This window comes from Phalaenopsis equestris, unplaced genomic scaffold (genome assembly GCF_001263595.1).
Source record: "Phalaenopsis equestris unplaced genomic scaffold, ASM126359v1 Scaffold001116, whole genome shotgun sequence".
Lineage (NCBI taxonomy): Eukaryota > Viridiplantae > Streptophyta > Magnoliopsida > Asparagales > Orchidaceae > Phalaenopsis > Phalaenopsis equestris.
The window spans coordinates 45,445-66,679 of record NW_018165555.1 but is presented as its reverse complement, the minus strand read 5'-3'; the positions used below and the strand labels follow the sequence as shown (position 1 = coordinate 66,679).

Here is a 21,235-nt window from a genome sequence, read left to right as displayed (position 1 = left end):
TCTATATATATATTCCCATATAGTTCAACCCACCACCAAAATTTCTAATTGTAAACAGGCTTCTGCTGATATCAAGCGGAAGCTTTCATATATGGACCATGCATTATCATTCACTAGTCAAAGAGAGAGGCTTGGGAATGGCAACTCCAACTCTAACATTCAATATATTGTTCAGCACCCGCATGCGATGCAAAGCACAGCTGCTGTTGAAGGGAATCCGGCTAACTCTTTCTATTTCAGCATGAACAACAAAGCAACATTCCTTCAGGCCTATTTATATCATGGCCAAGTACATTATAGCTATCTTGTTTAATTCTCTGACCGGAATAGTCAATTTCCAGCAATAGTAACCATTTTTCAAGCTAAACCGCAAGGAAGAACCTAAATAATCGGGCTGGCAGATACTCTCCTCCTTCAAACTAGAAGCCACCATTGTACCTTTGCAAGCACAGTAGTACGGTGCCGCTTCGTCAAGAGTCAGGGTACGGTGGAGTTTGAAGGTGACGGCGCGCATTTGTTAGGTTGGAACTTTGATTTATATTAGATAAGATTTGTCAAATCCAATAAAATCATATTTATCAAATCAAGTATATATAAAGTGCTAGTACAAAATACATTCATCTTGTAAATAAATTTAATAAATCTGAATTTACATGAGAAGTTTAGAGAATGCGAAAAAAATTTTATTTAAAATAACATTGAATTTAATTTGTATGTTTTTAATGGTTGGGTGGATTTAAATTAAATCCTGTCAATCATATGCTATCAAACACAGAATTAAATTTTCAGTTTAGTTCCATGAAAAAAAAAAAACAGAAATAAGAGGTAAAGTGAGAATCGTAAAAGAAGAAGAAGAGTGCATTAAATTTCTATAAAATTTTATTGCATTTTCTAACAAGCAATCCGTAAGCAAAATCACTAAAATATTCACTTAAATTAACACCAAACTTAGCTAAAATTCCTCTCCCTTGCTACCTCTCCAATCACTTTTGCGCCATTACTTTTTTAATCATCACAAGGAGGTGGAAGATTAAGATCCACATAAAATGTCTTAGAATTATCCTCTTTCTTCGTCGGCTCTGATTCAATCAGTTGGCGGTGCTTCTGCATATGTCCGCCAAGAGCATGGTCAGAACTAAACTCACTACTGCAGATAAAATATTTGTGGCTTTTAACCTTGATCATGACTGGCGAAGTGAACGAGTATTCATTCAACACCCCCGATGCGAGGGGAATCAAAAGTTTCGGTTTTTTATTATGGCTAGCACGATGCCCGCCAAGCGCCTGGTGTGAGGAAAAAAACATATTGCAATCTCGACATTAGTGGACATTATTTTCGGCCTTGCCGGTGGTGGTGGTTGTCAGCTCTGCGACTCGCCCGCTCGTAATGTTCACGGCGATGGTCGCTTCCTCTATTTCATTGAGCTTTGGTTTGTAGCCACATTCGGCAAGGAATATGAGGCAATTAGCCATCTCTTCTTCTTCCTTAGTTGGGCTCTCAGAAATCTCCGCGAAGGTTGTTGGAGACAATATAGATGATACTACGTGGGGCAAAAGATGATGCCTTTGCTGCTTGGTTCTCTTCCCTTTCTTTATGGTGGATTCTTCCATTGATGGGTAAGAAAATAACCTGCACTTAGAGAAATGAAGGGTGAGGAAGGTGAATGGTGGCTTTATACAAGTAATTAGAAAGCAAGCACCTGTGATGTGGGTGTAATGAAACCATGAACACTTTAGTAAGCACTAATAAAAAACAAAATAAAAGCAGAATTTTACGGGGAAGGATGGGCTTGGAGCAAAGATAGGGGAATGAAAATTAGAATTTTTTGCTGTGTATTCTATTTTGGGATGATTACATCAGGACCTCTTGAAATATTAAATTTATAGGTTAATCATTCAACTGATTTTCTTGGAATATGGAACCTATATATTCACAAGTTACAGACGGTTAAATTACTGAGATTTTGATAAAAGTAAAAAATATGTGTTGGAGTTTTAACATGAATTTTGATAATTGAGGGATAATTTGAAAAAAGGATGAAGAAGGGGGGTTGATTTGTAAATAGCAAGCTTTGGGTGGTTTGTAAATGGTCTCAGCTTCTCTTTATATATGCGTGGTGCATGCTTGAGATCTAGAGCAGAGAGAGAGCGAGCGAGGTCAAAGCGTGTGAGCTGTTATGGTAGAAAATTTGATTATCAAATTAAGATTCTAGAGATATAAAATAGAAAATTAATTCATGGAACATATTTATATGTTCAATATGTTGTCAACAAATTTTCATCATCAAGTACGAATCTCGAGGTGTGGCACGGATCTCCAGACATTCTTTTGAGCAAAAAAATATTCAAATTTCAATTCAGAGTCAACCAAAGCTTTGAATTCAGCTAACTTACTATCAAACTGATAGGTTCGACGAGACAAATCCAATGATATTAAAATTGGTCAAATCCAAATCAAATTAAGCTTAGATCAAGCTGTTAAATAGCTTTTGCGAGAGGGAGCGAACGAGCCTCTATACACCGTGACGTCGTCACTGCCCTGACGATAACGAGGAGCTCCGTCGCGGCTTCCAACAAAAAAGAAACAGGAGCCGGCAAGGTTGTAGCGGCTCGAGTCAACAACTGCAAAAGAGAGGTGTCAGCTACACAGAAGAGCGAGCCATGCCAAACTCAAGCTCCACATGAGAAGAATCCAACTAAAGATACAGTTTGGCAGCGACGAACTCACCGGTGGGAGGCAGCCGGCGAAGGGGAGTTCGACACACGTGCTGAACCATCGGAAAGCTAGCTAGGACATCGTTAAATTTGCCCCTCTTTCTATTTCTTTAAAGGAAATTGGTAGACGAATCTGGTGAGATCTTTTAAAACATACGTGAGAGCTTTGAGTGACGAAAAAAATGGGCGGTCAACCACCGGCAACCATGTCGCTGGTCGATGAGGTCTTTGACAACGTGGTCGCTAGTGGTTGGAAGTTCGGGCGTGCAGAAAATAAATTTTCCGTACAAAAGATTTTTATAGCATCAAAGTGAGCACCAATGAGGTGACCAAATTATTTTGTTGCAATTTGCAGATTTTAAAAAATATTGGTTATTCTTTTAATAAAAGCATATTTAAAGCAAATATTGGCAAAAATAGGTATATACCACGCATCTTATTGCATATCATAGGTAATTTCAACACTTGATAAATATACATACCAAATTAAAATGATTTTACATATCTACAAAAACATTTCTTTCAAAATAAGTATACAAATTTCATAAAATATAGATGTGGTCTCTCCCTTACGTTCGCAGCTTCTTAAAAGAAGAGGTGTTTACATATATATACCCAAATTACTATGTATTTACACAATTAACACCTAAATTTTAACTTTTGGGTTATACCAACCGTGATTAGTATTTATATTAAAAGTTATACCTTGAAACAGTAGCACCAAATTAATAATTAGTTAGTCAATCACATCAGAGCCCAACTAAGGAAGAAGAAGACATTGCTATTTGTCTAATACTCCTTGCCACAGGTGGCTACAATCCAAAGCCCAACAAAATAGAAAAAGCAACCACCACCATGAACATTACGAACTAGCCATTCGCAGAGCTGGCAACCACCACCACCATCGGCAAGTCTGAAAATAATGCCCACCAACGTAGGGATTGTAATATGTGCTTTTCCTCACACCAAACACTTGGTCTAGCGATAGGATTTTTGGAACATACCACCCAATCTTTATATATTTACATATGTAGCACCAAAATTTTATTATTTTAAAATCTGATGTGTATTTTGACCCATGCCACCCAATTCTCATTTATTTACATGTATAACATCTAATTTTTCTTTTTTACAATTTAATAAACAAAATTTTGTACATCATTTGATTTAAGTCTATATATTATTTATTTATCATTTAATTAGTTTGAGCCAAAAAGTGTCGAACATGAGTATTCGGCTCATTTGATTATTGAACGAATCAAACACAAGCTACTTAACACGTGGAACACGAATTGTTCGACAAACTTTTTTGCCAGCCACAACAATAAGGAGGTTAATGAAACGGTAATAATAATAATAAAAAAAAAGCTATATTTTAACTTGTTGTGCACTCAGTGTGGGTCTTCATACTGCAAGGCTTAAAATCCTCAAGGTCTGGAGGTTTTCGAGGCCAAGAAGTGAGGAGGGGGCTGTCCATAAACACCTTCAGAACAGATTGATATTCAACGGCCTTTTGCTGCAAGTAAAATAATATCCAAATTAAATGAATTGAGGATATAATTGCAAATAATGCAAGTGAAAGTTATAACAATTGGAACAATCACTAATTGTCTTAGAAAGAAATTTACAGCGAATAAATTCCCATCATATCTTCTCTCTTCTTTTAAGCAGCTGGCACAGTGCAAGAGAGATACCACATTTGAATTTTATTTACCTCAAATATTTACCTCAAATATTTAAATAAATTTGAAATAAAACATGAAAAAAAAAAAATCAAACATAATTAACTTCAATCAAACCCTAGAGTCGCACTGAAATCAGCTCAATGAGGGAATATTATAAAATTATTATTTTATGCTAAAAATTTATCTTTTTCTCGACAAAACATTGTAATTTTCAGAATTTCATATTATGAGCTGCATTTAATTCATTATCAAAATGTGAATAGCATGAAACAAGTTTTGGCGACTATTAGATAATTTTTTACATGACATTTTGTATGACGAGCTTTCATGCATGAGAAGTTGTCCCATGTAAACATTTTTCCTAAAAAAGACATTTGCGAAAACCCTCAAGACATGGACTTAATCGCGTCATCAATAGGATTTCAAAATCTTAACCTAAGTTTTATTCAAATCTTCATGGTCTAATTGATCTTTCTAAAGGTGCCTAAACAAAAGATAGAAATACATTTCACCGTTAATAAAAAGAAACATTTACATACATACCACCCAATATTTTTCTCAATTACACCACGGAATCTTTCATATCACATAAAAAATATTATTATTTTAACTTTTAAAAAGTTAAATGCATCTTTTCATGCATAGGTGACATGGCATGAATGTAAAAATGGAAGTTCAGGTGTTAGATATGTAAATACAAAGGAATTAAGTGGTATGTATGTAAATCTGCCTAGTAAAAAATACGGCCTAATAAAAAATACGTTCAACATCATGAAGGCATCAATTAGGAGTTCATTTTGAATACGCTCAAAGGTAGATTCTTCTCTCCAAAGTTAATGTATGGGGTGGTAAGTCTTGGTTGATGCCAATTCCCAAGTCCTTAATGTATAACTTACTAAAAAGTTTGAATGTTTTGAAGGCAATTTATAAAAAAAAATCCCCCCTCTCCTCTTCTTTTCATTTTCATGGGTGATGTCCTCCACAAGGAGCTCCATGCAACCGCCAAAGATGGATGAATTAACGGTACAAATGTAGTAAGACTAATATTATTAATATATTCAATTTGTTAAAAGGGCATCCTACACTTTTGTGAAGCTGGTTATAATCCAATTTTGGACCTTAACATATTTTTCTTCTCTATCAAGATGTTTTTGCACTCAAAATTAAAATTTTCACTTGAATGTTTCCAACTTGGTCGCTTTACTCTTCGAATTTTATGCAAAATAACCACACCATCAGAATTATTGTGTAAATGGACAGAAGGCTGATGCGAGAAATAGGATTAAAAAGTATAACTGTCTTTTGCATATTTCTACAGCACCTAAGTTCCTTTTCTTTTTATAATCCCAAATCTAATTTCTTGCTCCAGTTCCATTGTTGAATGAGAAGAGCCAAGAAGACTGGAGATTGATACGGGATTGCTAAAGCTAGTAAAATAAATGTTAAGCTTCTCAAGTCTTGTCTCCATCTCCGTCATTAAAGGAGCGAAGTTCATCTTCGTTGCGTCTCACAAAAATCATACTCAGTGGAGACACATACTTGTCCTCATGTTGGAGAGCTAACTACAATACGCATTCAACTACTCATCAATCTCAATCAGTGATGAGCAGCCTCACTTCAATAGAAGTATTTAACAACAACAAACCTTTATTCTACTAAGTGGGGTCACTTACATGAATAATTTACTCCAATATGGCCTATTGAGTGTCATATTTTTATTTAAATCTCATAAATTAAAATCATTTTTTTACAACATGCCCAAGTTTTTTTTAGATCTACCTCTACTTTTCTTAACTTGTTAAATCTAAAACATCTACTCTTCTAATTGGATCATTAGATGATCGAAATTTAATGTGACCAAACCATTTAAGAAAACTCTCTCTAATCTTGTCTGTCACTGGAGCTACACCAATGCGCTTTGCATTTAGTTTCTAAGTGTAAGGCCACTCATCCACCTAAGCAATCTCATCTCATCAACACTTAGTTTTATTGTTCTCTTTCATAGGCCAATGTTCCATGCCATAAGGCATTACATGTCTCACCACCAGCTTATAAAATTTTTCGTTAAAGTCTAAGGATTACTTTTCTATCACACAATAGGCTAGATGTATTCCTCCACTTCAACCATCCAATGTTAATTCTACTAATAACATCCCCATCTATGAACAATATACCCAAGATATCTAAAATGTTTACTATTTTTTAATGACTTGATAAACCATTGTTACAACCCTGCTACTACATCTACTACTACTAAATTTACATTCAATGTATTCAGTTATAGATTTACTTAAACGAAATCCTTTAGACCCTAAAATTGACCTCCATAATTTGAATTTTTCTTTACTCATTCTCTAGCCTAATTAACAAAAAGGATATCATTAGCAAAAAGCATACTCCAAGGTCATACACCAAGGTACAACCTCTTGTAAATGTCTAGTAAAAAATACATAACTAAAGCAAAATGATATGGGCTTAAAATTGATCCCTAATGTAATCCAAGTGAAATAAAAAAAAATATCTGATCAATTCTCCTTCTGTTCAAACGCAATATCTTTAATGACTTGCTATTCAAGTCATATCAGCACATTTCTTTTTTAGAACTCTCCAAAGAAATTCTCTTGAAACCTTATCATAAGTTTTTTCTAAATTAACAAAAAACATATGCAGATCCTCCTTACTCTATTTGTACTTCTCCATCAAACCTCTCAAATAGATATATAGCTTCCATATTAGACTTGCCCGACATAAATCCAAACTGATTTTAAGTAATATAAAACAATTTCATAAATTTAAACCCCAAGTAATGTCTATCATGTCAACTTCTGTGAACTTCTTGCACATTCACGCAACAACTCTAATGGTGAGACAAATTTGGAACAATCTTAAAAATTTGATGGGCTATGTTGGGGCATTCAATAATTTGGAATAACAATAGCACCTTGTAAAAAATCTTAGAACCTTTTTTGATTTCCTGCCATTCAAATTTTTTGGGTATTCTTCAAGATTTTAAAGAAAAGAAAAAATAATCGTTGCAACTCCATTATTAACAAAAGTTATAGAAAACTTCATACTTGAAAATGCAAAGTCCTCTCTAAAGGTGGGAATATTGTTTAGATTAGCTCAACAATATTTTCTATTCCTTTGCTTCTCTTTCTTTTGGATTGTGAATCGGAACACCAACAAAATTTAGAAAAAGATTCTTGGGGAAAGGAAATGATGAAGCAGAGATATCCAGACAATCAACTGGAAGAATTTATGTAAACCCAAAAAAATTTTGTAAAGCTTGGCGTTTCGAATTTATGTAAAGGCACTAATGTCACTCATTTTATTAAAAGATGTCATCAAAGTATCATATTCTTTCTTTCATCTCATGACATAGAATATCAATAATGGAGCAAAAATCAAATTTTGTAAGGTTGTTTGGCATGATTTGTCAACAAAGTACTTGGACTTTTAATCAGCTACTGTTTAATGTTTTTTTTCTCTATAATGTTTTCTTTTTTTGGTCAACTCTTAATTCTATAGCTTTATTTTTGTATCATTTTTTTCTAATGATGAGAACAGTTTTCCAGTAGCTTTTCGAAAAAAATGAATAAATAAAAATTTCCAAATTCTTTGTTGATGTGAGGTGGGAAAGAAAATTTTTCATTTTAATCAGCTAATTAGCTAGACCAAAAAGGGCATTCAACTACAAAATAAAATAGTTAAAAAACTTTAAAAGCTCGGTGTGAACAAAATTTAATATCAGTTATCAAATTAATAATATTGTTGACATCTTACCTTCAGTTTACGATAAGAAAATTCCTCCACAGGATATTCAAATGATATTTCATGTTTCAGTGACATGAACGCCTCCAATAGTCTTCTCCTGCATTATTTAAATATGCATGCATAAAATATTTGTAAATATATATGTCAACATGGAAAAAAAATAGAGAACAATAGAGGACAACATCTAAACAGGGTAACAACAAATAAAAATCTAATTACAATCATAACCACATACTTGCACACAGAAGATTCGGTAGATGGAAACAGGGAACCTTTGGAAGAAGTTCCTTGCTTCCTTCCGGTTGTCCCCAGTATAACTTCATGCAATCCGGATTTATTCCAGCAGATTGAGTACCTAAGATTAGAAAAATCATTATTGAAAGACCATTTAATCAAACATAAAAATGCACAGAAATATTATTTTAAAAATTAGATTCTGCATAAAAATTAAAGCAATATACCCGCATGTTAAATTAGGTGCATCATTTTCCAATTGCTGAAATTCTTTTGGTGGAAGAGAAGCCTCAAAAACAGGAAACTACCAAAAAAAAAAATTTCGTTTTAAAAAATAAGCAATCATTTAAATATTTAACAAAGCATTAGATTTGCAGTACCTTCTTCGGTTGAAATGTATTTTGGGCTATAAGGTTTATAGAAATTGCACGATGAAGAAAAGCCCTTTCTAAATGATTTCTCAGAGAAAATTCGTCAAATGCATACTTAGATTTTCCAATAGTCAAGGAAGAAATATACACTGGCTGCAGAATGTTAAAAAGCAAGGCACCTGAAATTAAATAAGGTTAATTGAGTATGATTCTCCAAATATTTCAAGAAAATCATGAATTTCATGTGCTCAAGATACTGACACTAACTAATTATTCAAAAAATTTCAGAATTTTGCTAAACAGTTAAGATCAGAACGAATACAGTTATTAATTCAAGCAACTTGCTCAACAACGAAACAAAACAAGAAATGCTTGCTTAGCTTCCATACTTCAACATCTCTTCTTATTTTTTTTTCTCCCAAGAGCTTTTCAACTACCCAGAAAGCAATGTCAATATCTCATATAAAATCAAAACGATACAAATGTGAAACGTAAACGTCAAAAAGGAAACTATTTTTAAGCAATGCAGTTCTTTGGATTCTGCTCTGTTGCAAGAAAAATCTCAACGGAATCAAACAAAAAAGCAAAATTAAACCATGGTTTGATCTTTGGATCTCCACTTTAGAGATAAAAGGCAAAACCACAAAACCAAACAGTACATAATTTGGTTACAGATAGTATATCAAAAACTAATTATCAGGAAATCAGAGACCTTCCTTATACAGCAAACAAACAATTAATCTATACATAACTGTTAGACTGAGGCCGTCCACCAAATAATTTGAAAACTTATGTTAGGCGCAAGACTAAAAGGGTCATTTAATCATTTGTTAGTTATTATTATGGGGTATAAAAAGGACTTAATATGTCTAGGGTTATGTTATGTGTGATTGTTGTCTGGTTAGGATTTGAGAGAGATCAACTAGCTCTCGAATTGTAGGTGTTCGTCTTTTATGTATTCGTATTATATCGTTTTGATTTAGTACAGACGAAAAAAAATCAATTATTTTTGTCTTAATTCCTGCGGAAGCTTATCTGGTTCCTCTCAGTATCATCTTCATTGAATTTCAGTTCAAGAAAATTACAAACATAAAGCATCAAATTTTTAAACCATGAAAGAAAAAAAATGAAATTATCCACGAAATGTCCAAGTTATATATGCAAAGTCAAGAGCTTCTAGGTAGCAGAGATGTAAGAAAGTAATATTATATTATTCAGAAATCAAACCTTGGATTCCCACAATATTCCAACGGGTTATTTTATCAAAGCAACTCATCGAAAATGTTGCGTCACCGCGTCCAGGTTTCTTTTGAACGGTTACAGAAGAATTCAAAATGGGAAATAGAAGTTCCTCCTCTAACTGTTGAAAGCTTTTGACTGTTAACAGAATCATGAACAAGCAAGATACTTCCTATTGAGCTTCCAAATGGATAAAAAATATGGGTGCATTACAAATAGCAGCTATAATAGGAATTAATAATGCCAATAGAATTGGAGAATTGTTTGATGTCTCATTTTACAGCAAAATAAAATGCCAGCATGAGCAGTGATCACTATTTGATACATGGTCATTAAGCAGGTAATTTAAATAATAATAACAGTAATTAACAATGCAAACAAGTTTTCTAGTATTTTTAGTGAAACAATTTGTAGACAGACTACTACGGTACTTTTTATTCTCTCATTTGGCGCGATGTCTCCCTCTAAAAATTTTCTCAGTGAAAAATAATAGAAATCTTGTTTAAACAATTACTTTTTTTTTATATTATTTTTCTTTTTATATATAAGATATTTATAGAGATAAAATATCTATCTCTCTCTATCACTATATGGAAAGATAAAGATACATGTCATCTTTCATTATTTTCTTCTCTCTCTCTCTCTCTCTCTCTCTCTCTCTCTCTCTTTATTTTTCTCACTATATCTATCATATAGTGATGGAGAAGAAGGGAGAGAGCGAGATTTATGGACCTCTTATCTCTACATATAAAGATATTCAAGATAAAGACAATTCTTTTTCTTCAAGATATTACCACAAACATGGTGTGATGGTCCTAAAAGGAAAACGCATGTAAGCAAGCTTAAATGGATTTAATCTAAAAATTGAAAATCAACCGATTTACAATCTTCCGAAAAAAAAAAAAAAATTCAGAATAATTCTAATCACTTCAATAATAATCTCCAAGCCAATAAAGTGCAAAACATTCAAGAAGAGTTCTGATTGGGCAGGACATTTTCCTATGCTTTTTTTAGCTCAAGTCGAACCTACTTGCCATCCAAAATTACTTATTTTAGCACACTAATTCAACCCAAATCTGAAGAAAATTTTCTATCTAATCCATCTTAATTTAATTAAGTATCCCTATCAAACTATTGTATTCATATTCAGTGAGAAAAAAATTATACATGCCTTATCTGCTAAATAATTTTACGATTATGAAGGTTAGAATACAGATTCACCAGAATTTTGTTAATAGAAAGAATAAATGTAACCCAGAAGAAATCAACTATTAGGAATACATGTTACTTAACTTACTCCTAAGTTTTAAGCATTGATACCGGCATTATGAGCATAAATTTCCTTCCTGCACTGATTTATTGCTCAAAGTAAGCTAAGAATAATAACCAATCTCACTCATAGCCTTATACAAACTATCTGGAGTTGGCTTTAGGAATCGTTTTTTTTTTTTTTTTTGCCCAACGTGCAATCTACATGTTGCGCAAATTTTCTTACACAACTTCTAGGATACATCGCTTTTGAGCCTTATATTTTCCTTCATAATCCTTCACTACTAAATTTAATTAGCCATCTTATTAGTGTATCTAATACACTTTGTTCATTCTTAGATATAAAAAACTATTAAGCAAACAATTCCTGTAGTCATGCCATGTAATGAATTTGCAAGGGTTATCATTTCATCATATCTGCACCATTCATCTATGTCCATATCCATATCTAAGCTTGAAAATTTAAAATTCCAATGGATAACACTAAAATAAATAACAAATTGGCACCAACAAAAAAACTCTATTTATTAAATTCATACATTAATTTAGCATTATCAAAATGAAGATTCTAAAGCAAAAGACATTTTGAAACAATGAATTAAGTCTTCTTAATACACAAGCCTGTCAATATGCTCCTAAAAATTAACCAGATAGATACCAAACATTATGTTCTAACAAAAAGATAACCTTTAAGAACCTGAGACACTTTTCTTTGTGTGAGTAAAATAAATGGACAAGCCTTCCATACCATTTACAAAAGTACTTTCATAGGAATTGTGCACTTGCCTTCAACTAAACAAGTCTCTTTGAGGTCTCGTGATAAGGAAGCAGTGCCCAATGAGCCACCTAAAGGCGCAAAGAATAAGCAAAAGGAAGGTCATAGTGCAAGGAAATAGCACAAAAAATCTAACACCTAAACTTTATTTTTTACATTTATACCACCTAAATCTTTCATATGACATAAGACATAAAAAATATCACTATTTTGACATAAAAAATATCACTATTTTAACTTCTAAAAAGTGAAAAACACAATTTCATGCATATATATGGTGGTATGCATGTAAAAAAAAGGAAGTTTATGTATTAAATATGTAAATACATATAGGAATTGGGTGGTAAGTATGTAAATCTTCCAATATTAAACAGTAAAAGAGGGAGATAATCATCCTACACCAATGAAAATCAAACCAAAATTTAGCACAAAATCTAACCATACATGGCAACTGAGAAATGTATAAATGTATGCGCCAGCCAGGAATCATTTCATACTTGGAATTGCTAGAACCCTCCTGGGTAACCAAGCGAAAAAAAATATCTGACGCTTTTGAATTTCTTCGTCCATCACAACAATTGCTTTGAAGCCTCGCAATCTCTGAATAAAAGAACCTACTTTCTCCGAAAGATAAGACACTGGTGGATCTCGTGAAATGGGACTAGAAACGCAAACTAGTACTAAAAGGTTACCTCAGAAGGGATCTCCGCGCAACAATCTCGGCATGGGAGTCGTTGACGACGTCACCTTTCGAACTAAGAAGCGATTTTCCGATGCATTTGGTCCCCGTCCCTAGAGCAACGACTTCGAGATCTGAAAGAAAAAAAAAATAGGGTTTCTTAGATGAAGGAGGAGAGATGAGAAGAGGGAGTGTGGCGAAGAATACCATCGGAAGGAGAAGAAAGGAGGAAAGCAGACAAAACAGTGATTTCTCGCCCCTGGGGCTTCCCCTTTTTTGGAAGCGAATCATAGAGAGAAAAAACGGCGTTCGAGACTCTGTCTCCCCAGTTCATCTCGGTACTCGGAGATTGGCATTCCATCATAACAAGTTGTTCGCGATATCTTCACCTCAGCCAACCGTCTGGCGTCTCCGATGATCATCGGAGTCTCAGGGAATCTCAAGAGGTGCTGCTTCGCTGCAAGTAAACCCTAGAACAATTTTGTACTCTCACCCAAAGAAGCTACGGTGTTATTTTTATTTTACTATTTTATTTTATATCAACTTTAAAGTAATTTGTTAAATCATAATTAACATAAAAAAACAGGGAAATTTATATACATAGCATCCAATTCTTATGTGTCTCTAAACTATTATAAGATACACAATAAGAATAGGTTGATAATTTGAGAAAGAGAGCCATTGAGACAGATAAAGATACAGAAAGAAATAAAGAATAGAAAAGAGAGAGTCTCTCTCCCAATTTCTCTCTTACCTCTTACTTCCTCACCCACTCTCTCTCTCTCTCTCTCTCTCTCTTCTTTTACCTTTCTCTAGCTCTCTCTCTCTCTTCATCAGTATAGCTCTCCCACTATCTCCATTTATTTTCTCCTCCTATTCTCTTAAGCTCTGCCTCATCCCCTCTCCCTCTTCATTATCTCTATCTCTCTCACCCTCGCTCTCTCCCTCTTCATCCCTATCTTCTTACTCTCTCTAGCTCCCTTCCACTTTTTCACGCTCACAGACACTCTCTCTCTCCCCTTTCTCTTTCACTCTCACTTTCTCCCCTCTCTCTCTCTCTACCACTCTCTTGAAACATTAAAAAATCTTCTCTTTTTTTTTGCAACTTCTAATCAAAGAGTCCAGACAATATGGGAATTAAAAGTATACCCAAATACGGCCATGAACTCTAGCAAGGCTTCTACATGGGTACCCTCGAACTAAGCCCGTCTATCAATGTATGTAGTCGAACCGAATCCACATTTTGAAGTAGTTGAACCATGCGCTTATGCTAAAGTGGTCAAATTATGTCCACCTGTCGAAGTGATTGAATTGAGCTCATCTGCCAACATATTCGAACTAGCCTGAGGCAAACTGTCTACAATAGAAAACTATCATAACATTAAAAAACATAAATTCATCCTTATTTATGTCACCACCCGATACTTTACAATATTTTCATCAAAATATCATGGTCAAACGTAGTACCATACAAAATGTAATTTTATAATTCCTTTTTTTTTTCTTATGTATAAAGGAGAGATGATGGATCAAGAGGACAGACCCTTTCCCACAAACCAAAAACCCTTCCTCCAAATCCTTTCTTCATCCCCAGTGAAGCAAACAAGATTTCAAGCTCTAGAAACACATCCATTTTCTTAGTCCACACATTCCTCCTAAAACAAAAACTTTTTCAAGTTATATAAACTCATAGACAACACAAAAGGCCACCAAAATGATTCAACAAATACAAATCTAAATACAAACAACAGAAATTCTTTGATAACCAAAGGATAAGACTGAAAGTGTTAAATAAGAAATCAAATCAATAATAAGTAGTCCAGAGTCTCAAGGCCCGCCCGCGTTGTTTGGAGCGGCGGCGGCAAAACTTCGCGGCGACAATTTTGACATTTTAGCGTGAAGGAGGTTGCGGCTCGACGCTGTTCGAGTGAGAAAGATGTGGACTTGGAGGCTGGGGCGCTCTACCCCGGCTTGAGTTCCGGCGAGAACGAGCTCCGATGGGGCTTCATTCGCAAGGTCTACGGCATCCTCGCAACTCAGATTGTCCTTACCGCCGCCGCATCGGCCGCCACCGTGGTCTACGCTCCCATCAATAATCTCCTCACCAGATCTCCTTCTCTCGCTCTCGTTCTTTCCTTCCTGCCTCTTATCCATACAATCTTCACATCCTAACGTCTTTCTCCGATCTGTTTATCATTTGTTTTGCGATTTTCCATTTTGGTTTTACATTTTCAACGCTATCAATTGCTTGGGGTTATTTAAGGTTGTGCTGATGTTTGGATTTGTGATCTGAATGAAGATTTTATTGACCATATGAAATTCTGCAAGGGAGGATAGTTGACATCATTTCTTTGTTAATTGAATGAAATTCTGTAAGTGATCTGAATGAAGATTTTATTGAGCATCATGTTATAGCTAAACTAGATTTCTTTGTTAATTTGTATGGTTACTTTTTCTTAATAGTGAATTGGATACTTCGGGCGAGCCAAGACTTTTCTTCGAGAAATTGAAATACATCCTAGGATTCCTAACATTGTGCCAAATAATGAATTGTTAATTTGCATGCCTGGCTGTATTGAAAGTACATGTATATAAGAAATTCAGGGTGATTGAAATGCATGACTTTTAGAAATGTAACAGTTATTTGGTTGGATGCAAACCAAATGCATTTATTTTTATGTTTATTCTAATACATTTTAAATGATTGAAATGTGAAAAAAGGAGACAACAACAGGTGTTGAAGGAGATATATCATGAACAAAAAATGTAATAAATCAAAAAACATTTATTTGACACATAATTTACGAAATTTTGACTGTGATTTTCATGAATTGTGTTTTTTTTTTCTTTTTCCTTTATTACTTTCGGTACTCACTGTTAAGTTAATTGCGCATTTGAATTTTTGAACTATTTCGTAGTGAAATTCTGTTTCAGAAGTATAAAAAATATCATTGTCACAATTATGTTTTAAACAGTTTTATCAAACAGGTGTAGCATAGATATTATTCCATAAACAGCTGTTTCATAATTGTTTTCACACAGCTACACAAAAAAAACAGTCAACTTCCCCGCAGCAGCTTCCCGAGACAGCACAACTGCAACTGAAAAGCTGAGAAGCTAAGTTGCGTCAAACAGAGACCCTCACTATCAAGTATTAATTGAATTACATTGCAAGCACCAATGTGCCGGCAACGCACAAATAGAATTATTAGTCTCAATCAACCATATAAACAGCAGATCAATAAGTAAACTATACAAGAATTCTGATGCAGAAGAGCAGAAAAAACATTTATAAAACTCTTAATTTATCAGCTTATTGTTTCTTCTTTCATGCAAATTCAACAACATATTCCAACAAGAACATATCAGAAAATTCCTCGATGAAGAACAAGCTTTGCACAGCAAGCCTCAGAATAATTACGGTAAAAGGAAGGTTGTGGGCGAATAAAAGCTAAAATCTAATCAAATAATATTCATGAAAAATAAAAACATATTATTTAAAAAAACTATTTTTTGTCAGCACCAGCACCAACTGCTTCAGGAGCTGCTTTCAAACCAATACTGTTTTTAACTTTCTTCTCCAATTCATCTCCATCTAACCATGCAAAAACACCTTCCTTTATTTCTTTTATCAAACTCAACATTTTATTTATATCTTTGCTCGGACCTTTATCAATCTCCGCTCTCAACTCAGCCAACTTGCCCCTCAAACCCGCCGAGTCGACAGCCTTCTCTATCTCCTCAAAGATCACCTCATTCGCTTTCGTCACCTTCTCTACTAAAAACGGTGGAGCCGAGGGAGAGATCTTCGTGCTCACTCCCACGACCTCAAAGTTTGCAGATTTAAACATTTCGAGTAGATCGTCCTTCGCCTTATTTGCCTCTCTAAGCATCTCTTCGTCCACCTCTTCTCCCTTCCCCACCAAATCACGTGTCTTTCTCAGTAACTCCATCTTCTCTTTTGCCTGATTTTTGAGCTTTTCATTAATCTCCTTCTTGAGCATCTCCCCCTTGGTCTTATGTTCCTGTAGGGTGCTAATCTCTGATAACATTTTAAGCTTGTGTTTCAGCCCATCAAATGATCCAGGTGTAGATAAGTTGTTCTTAAATTCTTGCACAAGTCTGTTTACTCTGTCTTTTAGGGTTGGGCTGAGGCTTTGATTTGAGGGTGTTTTGGATAAATCTATTTTGAGGGATTCGAGTTTCTCCCGTAGTCCCATGGTGATGAAGGCATTGGTTGTCTCCTTGTCCACTTCTTGCTTCAGAAACTGTAAATCCTCGTTGGAGAAAACAGGTTTAGGAGACTTTTCCTTGGCCTCTAATCCTACCTTTAGCTTCTCGAGTTCCGCTTCGAGGTTGGCTGTTATTTCGGTTACATTAACATCCTTCTTCTTCATGTTACGTTTCATCTCTGGTTCGACATAGGAACCTTCTTGGAATCCACCGATCTGACGGAATTTCAAATGGCGATGGCTAAGTAGAGTCTCAGTATCCATTTCAGTAAGTTCCTGTAAAATTCCATGTCTGGTTAGAAAAAACTAGATGTTTGCATAGAATAGTAAATAGAAACAGTACATTATTGGCTTAAATAATCTCTCCAAAGTTTTAATGATATATATATTTTAAGTAAAAAATATAGCAATCAACGGCCAGGACTAGTACAACAAACATGAAAACGTTAAGATATATTTGGTAAAACAAGAAAGAATAGATTAAATAATTATTATATTAGAGAGATCAGAGTGGTGAAGAATAGATTTATGTACTATGGGTTTGTACAACGAAGTGTAAAATATTCAATAATAAGATGAATGGGGAAAAATTATGTGAAAAGATCAGGAAGTGAAACCGGTAGATCATAGCTACCCAGACAAAAAATTTCATATGAAATTTTTTGTCAAAATTAGAGCTAATCCAGTGTGTAACACTAGGTTGGAATGAAGCGAGCAGAAGGATTCCTAAAGTTGACCCAAAGTAATTGGCACAAGACTGGTGAAGATGACAAAGTAACAAGTTCTAAACAATATGAAAGCATTAAAGAGTGAAGGCAGAGCATGAACATGTTCTCAACTGGTCAAAGCTATATTTTTATATACTCTATTATTTCGCTCTACCTTAGATGCTGATGCGATAATAGGTAACTATATATCGATAAGAGTCAGAGAGAACGGGTTGGATTTCATTCCATAATTTATAAAAAATTTATACAATCCAAGAAAGCTTTCCAAACATATCATGGATATTGCATGTGGGCTTCTGCCTAAAAGGATAATGTGCAACTCCGGAACTAAAAATCAGCGAAGAAATAGTACAAAATTGCAAAAGATAGGTGGAAAAATTCAGCAAGGGCTGCTCATATTAAAATCAAAGGAAAACAAGCAAGATACAATGATGATCTACTGTTCAAGAGGTAGATCGACTATCCCCAAATCCTAGACATCGCTAGAAACACTACCAGAAAATAAAATATGCATCCATAAAACCTAGGTTATTAGCCCTAATACAACCTTTCCCAGCCCCTTCAAATCTTTTCCCCCAAAATTCCCTTTAATTTCTCCTCCATGCATTTATAGCCCTCGTTGGCCCCTCCTGTTCTTCGGATCACCCAGTCGAAGCTCCTTGTCGCAACTCACCTCGCCGCTGAGCCGCTCGGCTCCTAAACGAGCGAGGTGATCCACTTGTCTAACGCTCAACCAGTCCCGCCTCGACCAGTTGCGTGACAGGCATAACAATACTTTCCTCCTGAAGAACCACCTTGTCCTTAATGTGATATGATGGAAACTGCCTTTGGATCACCTCATAAGCTTCCCACGTTGTTTCATAATCTAACAGACCCTTCCACTTAATAAGTATCGCCTTTGTCCCTGCCCCTTAGCACACGCCTTCAACCTCTAGCGGTTCTAGCCTCACCACCATGCCCTCCGTCATCTTCGGGGGTAGTGAAAGCGAGGGTGTACCATCTGCGATCACACGCCTCAGTTGTGAAACATGGAAGATTGGATGTAATGTTGACTATGGTGGTAACCTCAAAAGATAAGCGACTGCTCCTATGCGCTTCATCACCTCGTATGGTCTAAATACTGTGATACAAGTTTTTCGCTCCTCCGCCTGGCCTATGTCTTTTGTCTGTAGGATCTTAGCTTCAAGTAAACCATATCCCCCGGTTCGAACTACATTTCTCTACTATGTCCATCTATGTTCATCTTCATGATCTGTTGAGCTCTCAGTAGATGTCCCTTGAGCTCCGTAATATTCTATCCCTCTCCTCCAAGTATTGGTCGACACTTGACAACGATGTAGTACTATGCCCATAGTATATCAGGTAGGGTGGATCCCACCAATACAAAATGACGCGGGGTGCTAAGAGGAGCCAATCTGCCGAACCAGTGGGCAACATTTCCTGCAAGGAACACCCGGTCCAGTGGATCGGACAAGAAGTGCTCGCTGGACATGAACGGGGCGGGACTGTCGCCCCTCCTATTACCTTCCTTACGTGAACCTCTCCGTATGGCAGAAAGCCGGAACCGCTTAGCAGACACATTGAGTCGTCGACATCTATTGATCGCATCCATGCAGGCTCGAGTTGTGGGCTTTAAGGTCGTAAGAGATTTTCACGAGCAAATGAAAACTTCAAGAATATCAGGGACCAATGTCTGAAGATGTCGACAAGACAGTATTACTAAGCAAGTGGATATTTGTTCCATCGGAGTTAGTTGTGAATTCGTAGGTGCTTAATGAGAGAGGCAGTTGTCTACGAGAGTCACGGTGGAGGATTAGCAAGCCACATCGACAAAGACACGACTCTAGCCCTCATGAGAGAACAATTATTTTGGCCCCGACTAACAAGAAATGTGGAGCGACATATCAGACAATACAAAACTTACCATCTAGCAAAGACGAGAGGGCAAAACGCGGGATTGTACACACCACTTCCACTACCAAATGCACCATGGGTGGATGTCAACATGGATTTCGTAGTGGGACTCCCGGGGACCCATTAGAACAAGGACTCTATAATAGTTGTGGTAGACAATTCTCCGAGATGGCTCACTTCGTTTCCCTGCCATCGGACACTAGATACCTATCACATCATTGATTTGTACTTTAGGGAGAATGTAAAGTTGCACAAAATTCCCATGACAACCTCCGAAGAGACATCAAATTCCCGAGCCACTTTTGGAGAAAACTGTGGGGAAAGCTAGGCACCAAGATCTAATTCAGTTCAGCTGCTCATACGCATACAAACGGACAGACAAAGTTAGTTAGCAGAAACCTTGGCAGCCTCCTGAGGTGTTTCGTGGGGAAGAGTATGAAGTAGTGGAATCTTATTCTAGCCCAAGCTGAGTTCGCCTACAACTGCTCTGTCAGCCAAACTACTAGACACACTCCCTTCGAGATTATGTACGGCAGCAATCCGCTCACACCACTTGAGTTGGTGCCACTCCTGCCAACTGCGAAAGTCACTGATGACGCCACAGAATGAGTTCACAAGATTCAAAAACTCCACGAGGTCAGCAAGAAGATTGCCAGGCAAAACCACAAATATCAGGTACAAGCAAATAAATCCAGGAAGAAAGTAACGTTACAGAAAGGCGAACTCGTGTTGATTCAATTAAAGGAAAGATTTATTGTAGTAGAATTGGGGAAGCTTAAACCCAGAGCGTATGGATCTTTCAGAGTACTTCGGAAGCTAAACGAGAACGCTTACAAGATCGACCTGCGTGGGGACTACAACATTTCAGCCGCATTCAATGTCGCCGACCTGACGTCGTACGTTGAGAAGCCAGAAGCTTCGAAGAATGAGGTCAAAGCTTCCCTACCCCGGGAGACTAACGCGGAGCGCCAGTCGGTCGAACCGACTGGCAACATTTTCGGCAAGGAACACCCAGTCAAGTGGAACGTGCAAGAATTGCTCGCGAGATATGTACAGGGCGAGACGACTGCCCCTCCTACTACCTTCCTTATATGCTCTTCTCTGTACGGAAAGTCTCTAATTATTATTTTCTAGATTTGGACTGTCGCACACCGTTCTCCTTTTGTGTGGGAGTTTACTTTCCTATTTCTTTCCTTTTTTGTCTCCATATGGGAGTCTATAAATTATTGTTTTATGGTTGTGAGGTTAAGTTTTTGTTTTCTGTGTTTAGATTTCTCCTTTAAAGTCTCTTCTCCCTTGCTAGGGTTATATTCGACGACGAGTGGTGATTTGGTTGTATCCTGCTCCGAGGTGGTGTTTTATCCTCCCTTATCTCCTCCCCAACCAGTTCCCTGCATCCCCATAGGTCGTTGGCCAACTCCTTTCCATCCCCACCGGACTTGTTGCCCATCTACTACAATTGTCCCTGTTGTCCAAACAGCTTCCTAACTTACCGAATCCCTTTCCCCACATTTCTACATGTTGTCCACCCCTCCAGACCCTCCACTTCAGACTACCCTATTATTGCCCCCAGTTGGGTTGTCCCAGCCCTCCAGATTTCCTACTAGCCCCCGACAACCC

The 21,235-nt window shown here is 36.2% G+C and overlaps 3 protein-coding genes across 3 annotated transcripts in view; all 3 read right to left on the bottom strand.

Annotated features, from left to right (window-relative positions):
* Nucleotides 1-1,005: 1,005 nt before the first annotated feature.
* On the bottom strand, nucleotides 1,006-1,611 carry LOC110033228 (zinc finger protein ZAT5-like). Its single transcript, XM_020737145.1, has 2 exons — nucleotides 1,330-1,611; nucleotides 1,006-1,284 (listed from the first exon to the last, which is right to left on the bottom strand). Exons 1-2 carry the CDS (start codon nucleotides 1,609-1,611, stop codon nucleotides 1,006-1,008), a joined length of 561 nt encoding a protein of 186 aa, XP_020592804.1.
* Nucleotides 1,612-4,135: 2,524 nt separating this feature from the next.
* Nucleotides 4,136-13,282, bottom strand: LOC110033256 (tRNA-specific adenosine deaminase 1; the record flags this gene model as incomplete). The annotated part of the gene is given in 10 exon segments (XM_020737181.1): nucleotides 4,136-4,231; nucleotides 8,184-8,271; nucleotides 8,410-8,529; nucleotides 8,636-8,712; nucleotides 8,789-8,958; nucleotides 10,007-10,156; nucleotides 12,074-12,133; nucleotides 12,507-12,676; nucleotides 12,755-12,875; nucleotides 12,949-13,282. Coding segments are annotated over 10 exon segments (1,209 nt in total), but the record flags the coding sequence as incomplete, so codon positions are not given.
* Nucleotides 13,283-16,045: 2,763 nt separating this feature from the next.
* LOC110033225 (acetyl-coenzyme A carboxylase carboxyl transferase subunit alpha, chloroplastic-like) overlaps nucleotides 16,046-21,235 on the bottom strand; it is a 32,116-nt gene continuing 26,926 nt past the window's right edge. Inside the window, 1 exon segment of the mRNA XM_020737140.1 lies at nucleotides 16,046-17,249. Coding sequence (XP_020592799.1) covers nucleotides 16,248-17,249 — 1,002 coding nt within the window. The 3' untranslated portion in view covers nucleotides 16,046-16,247.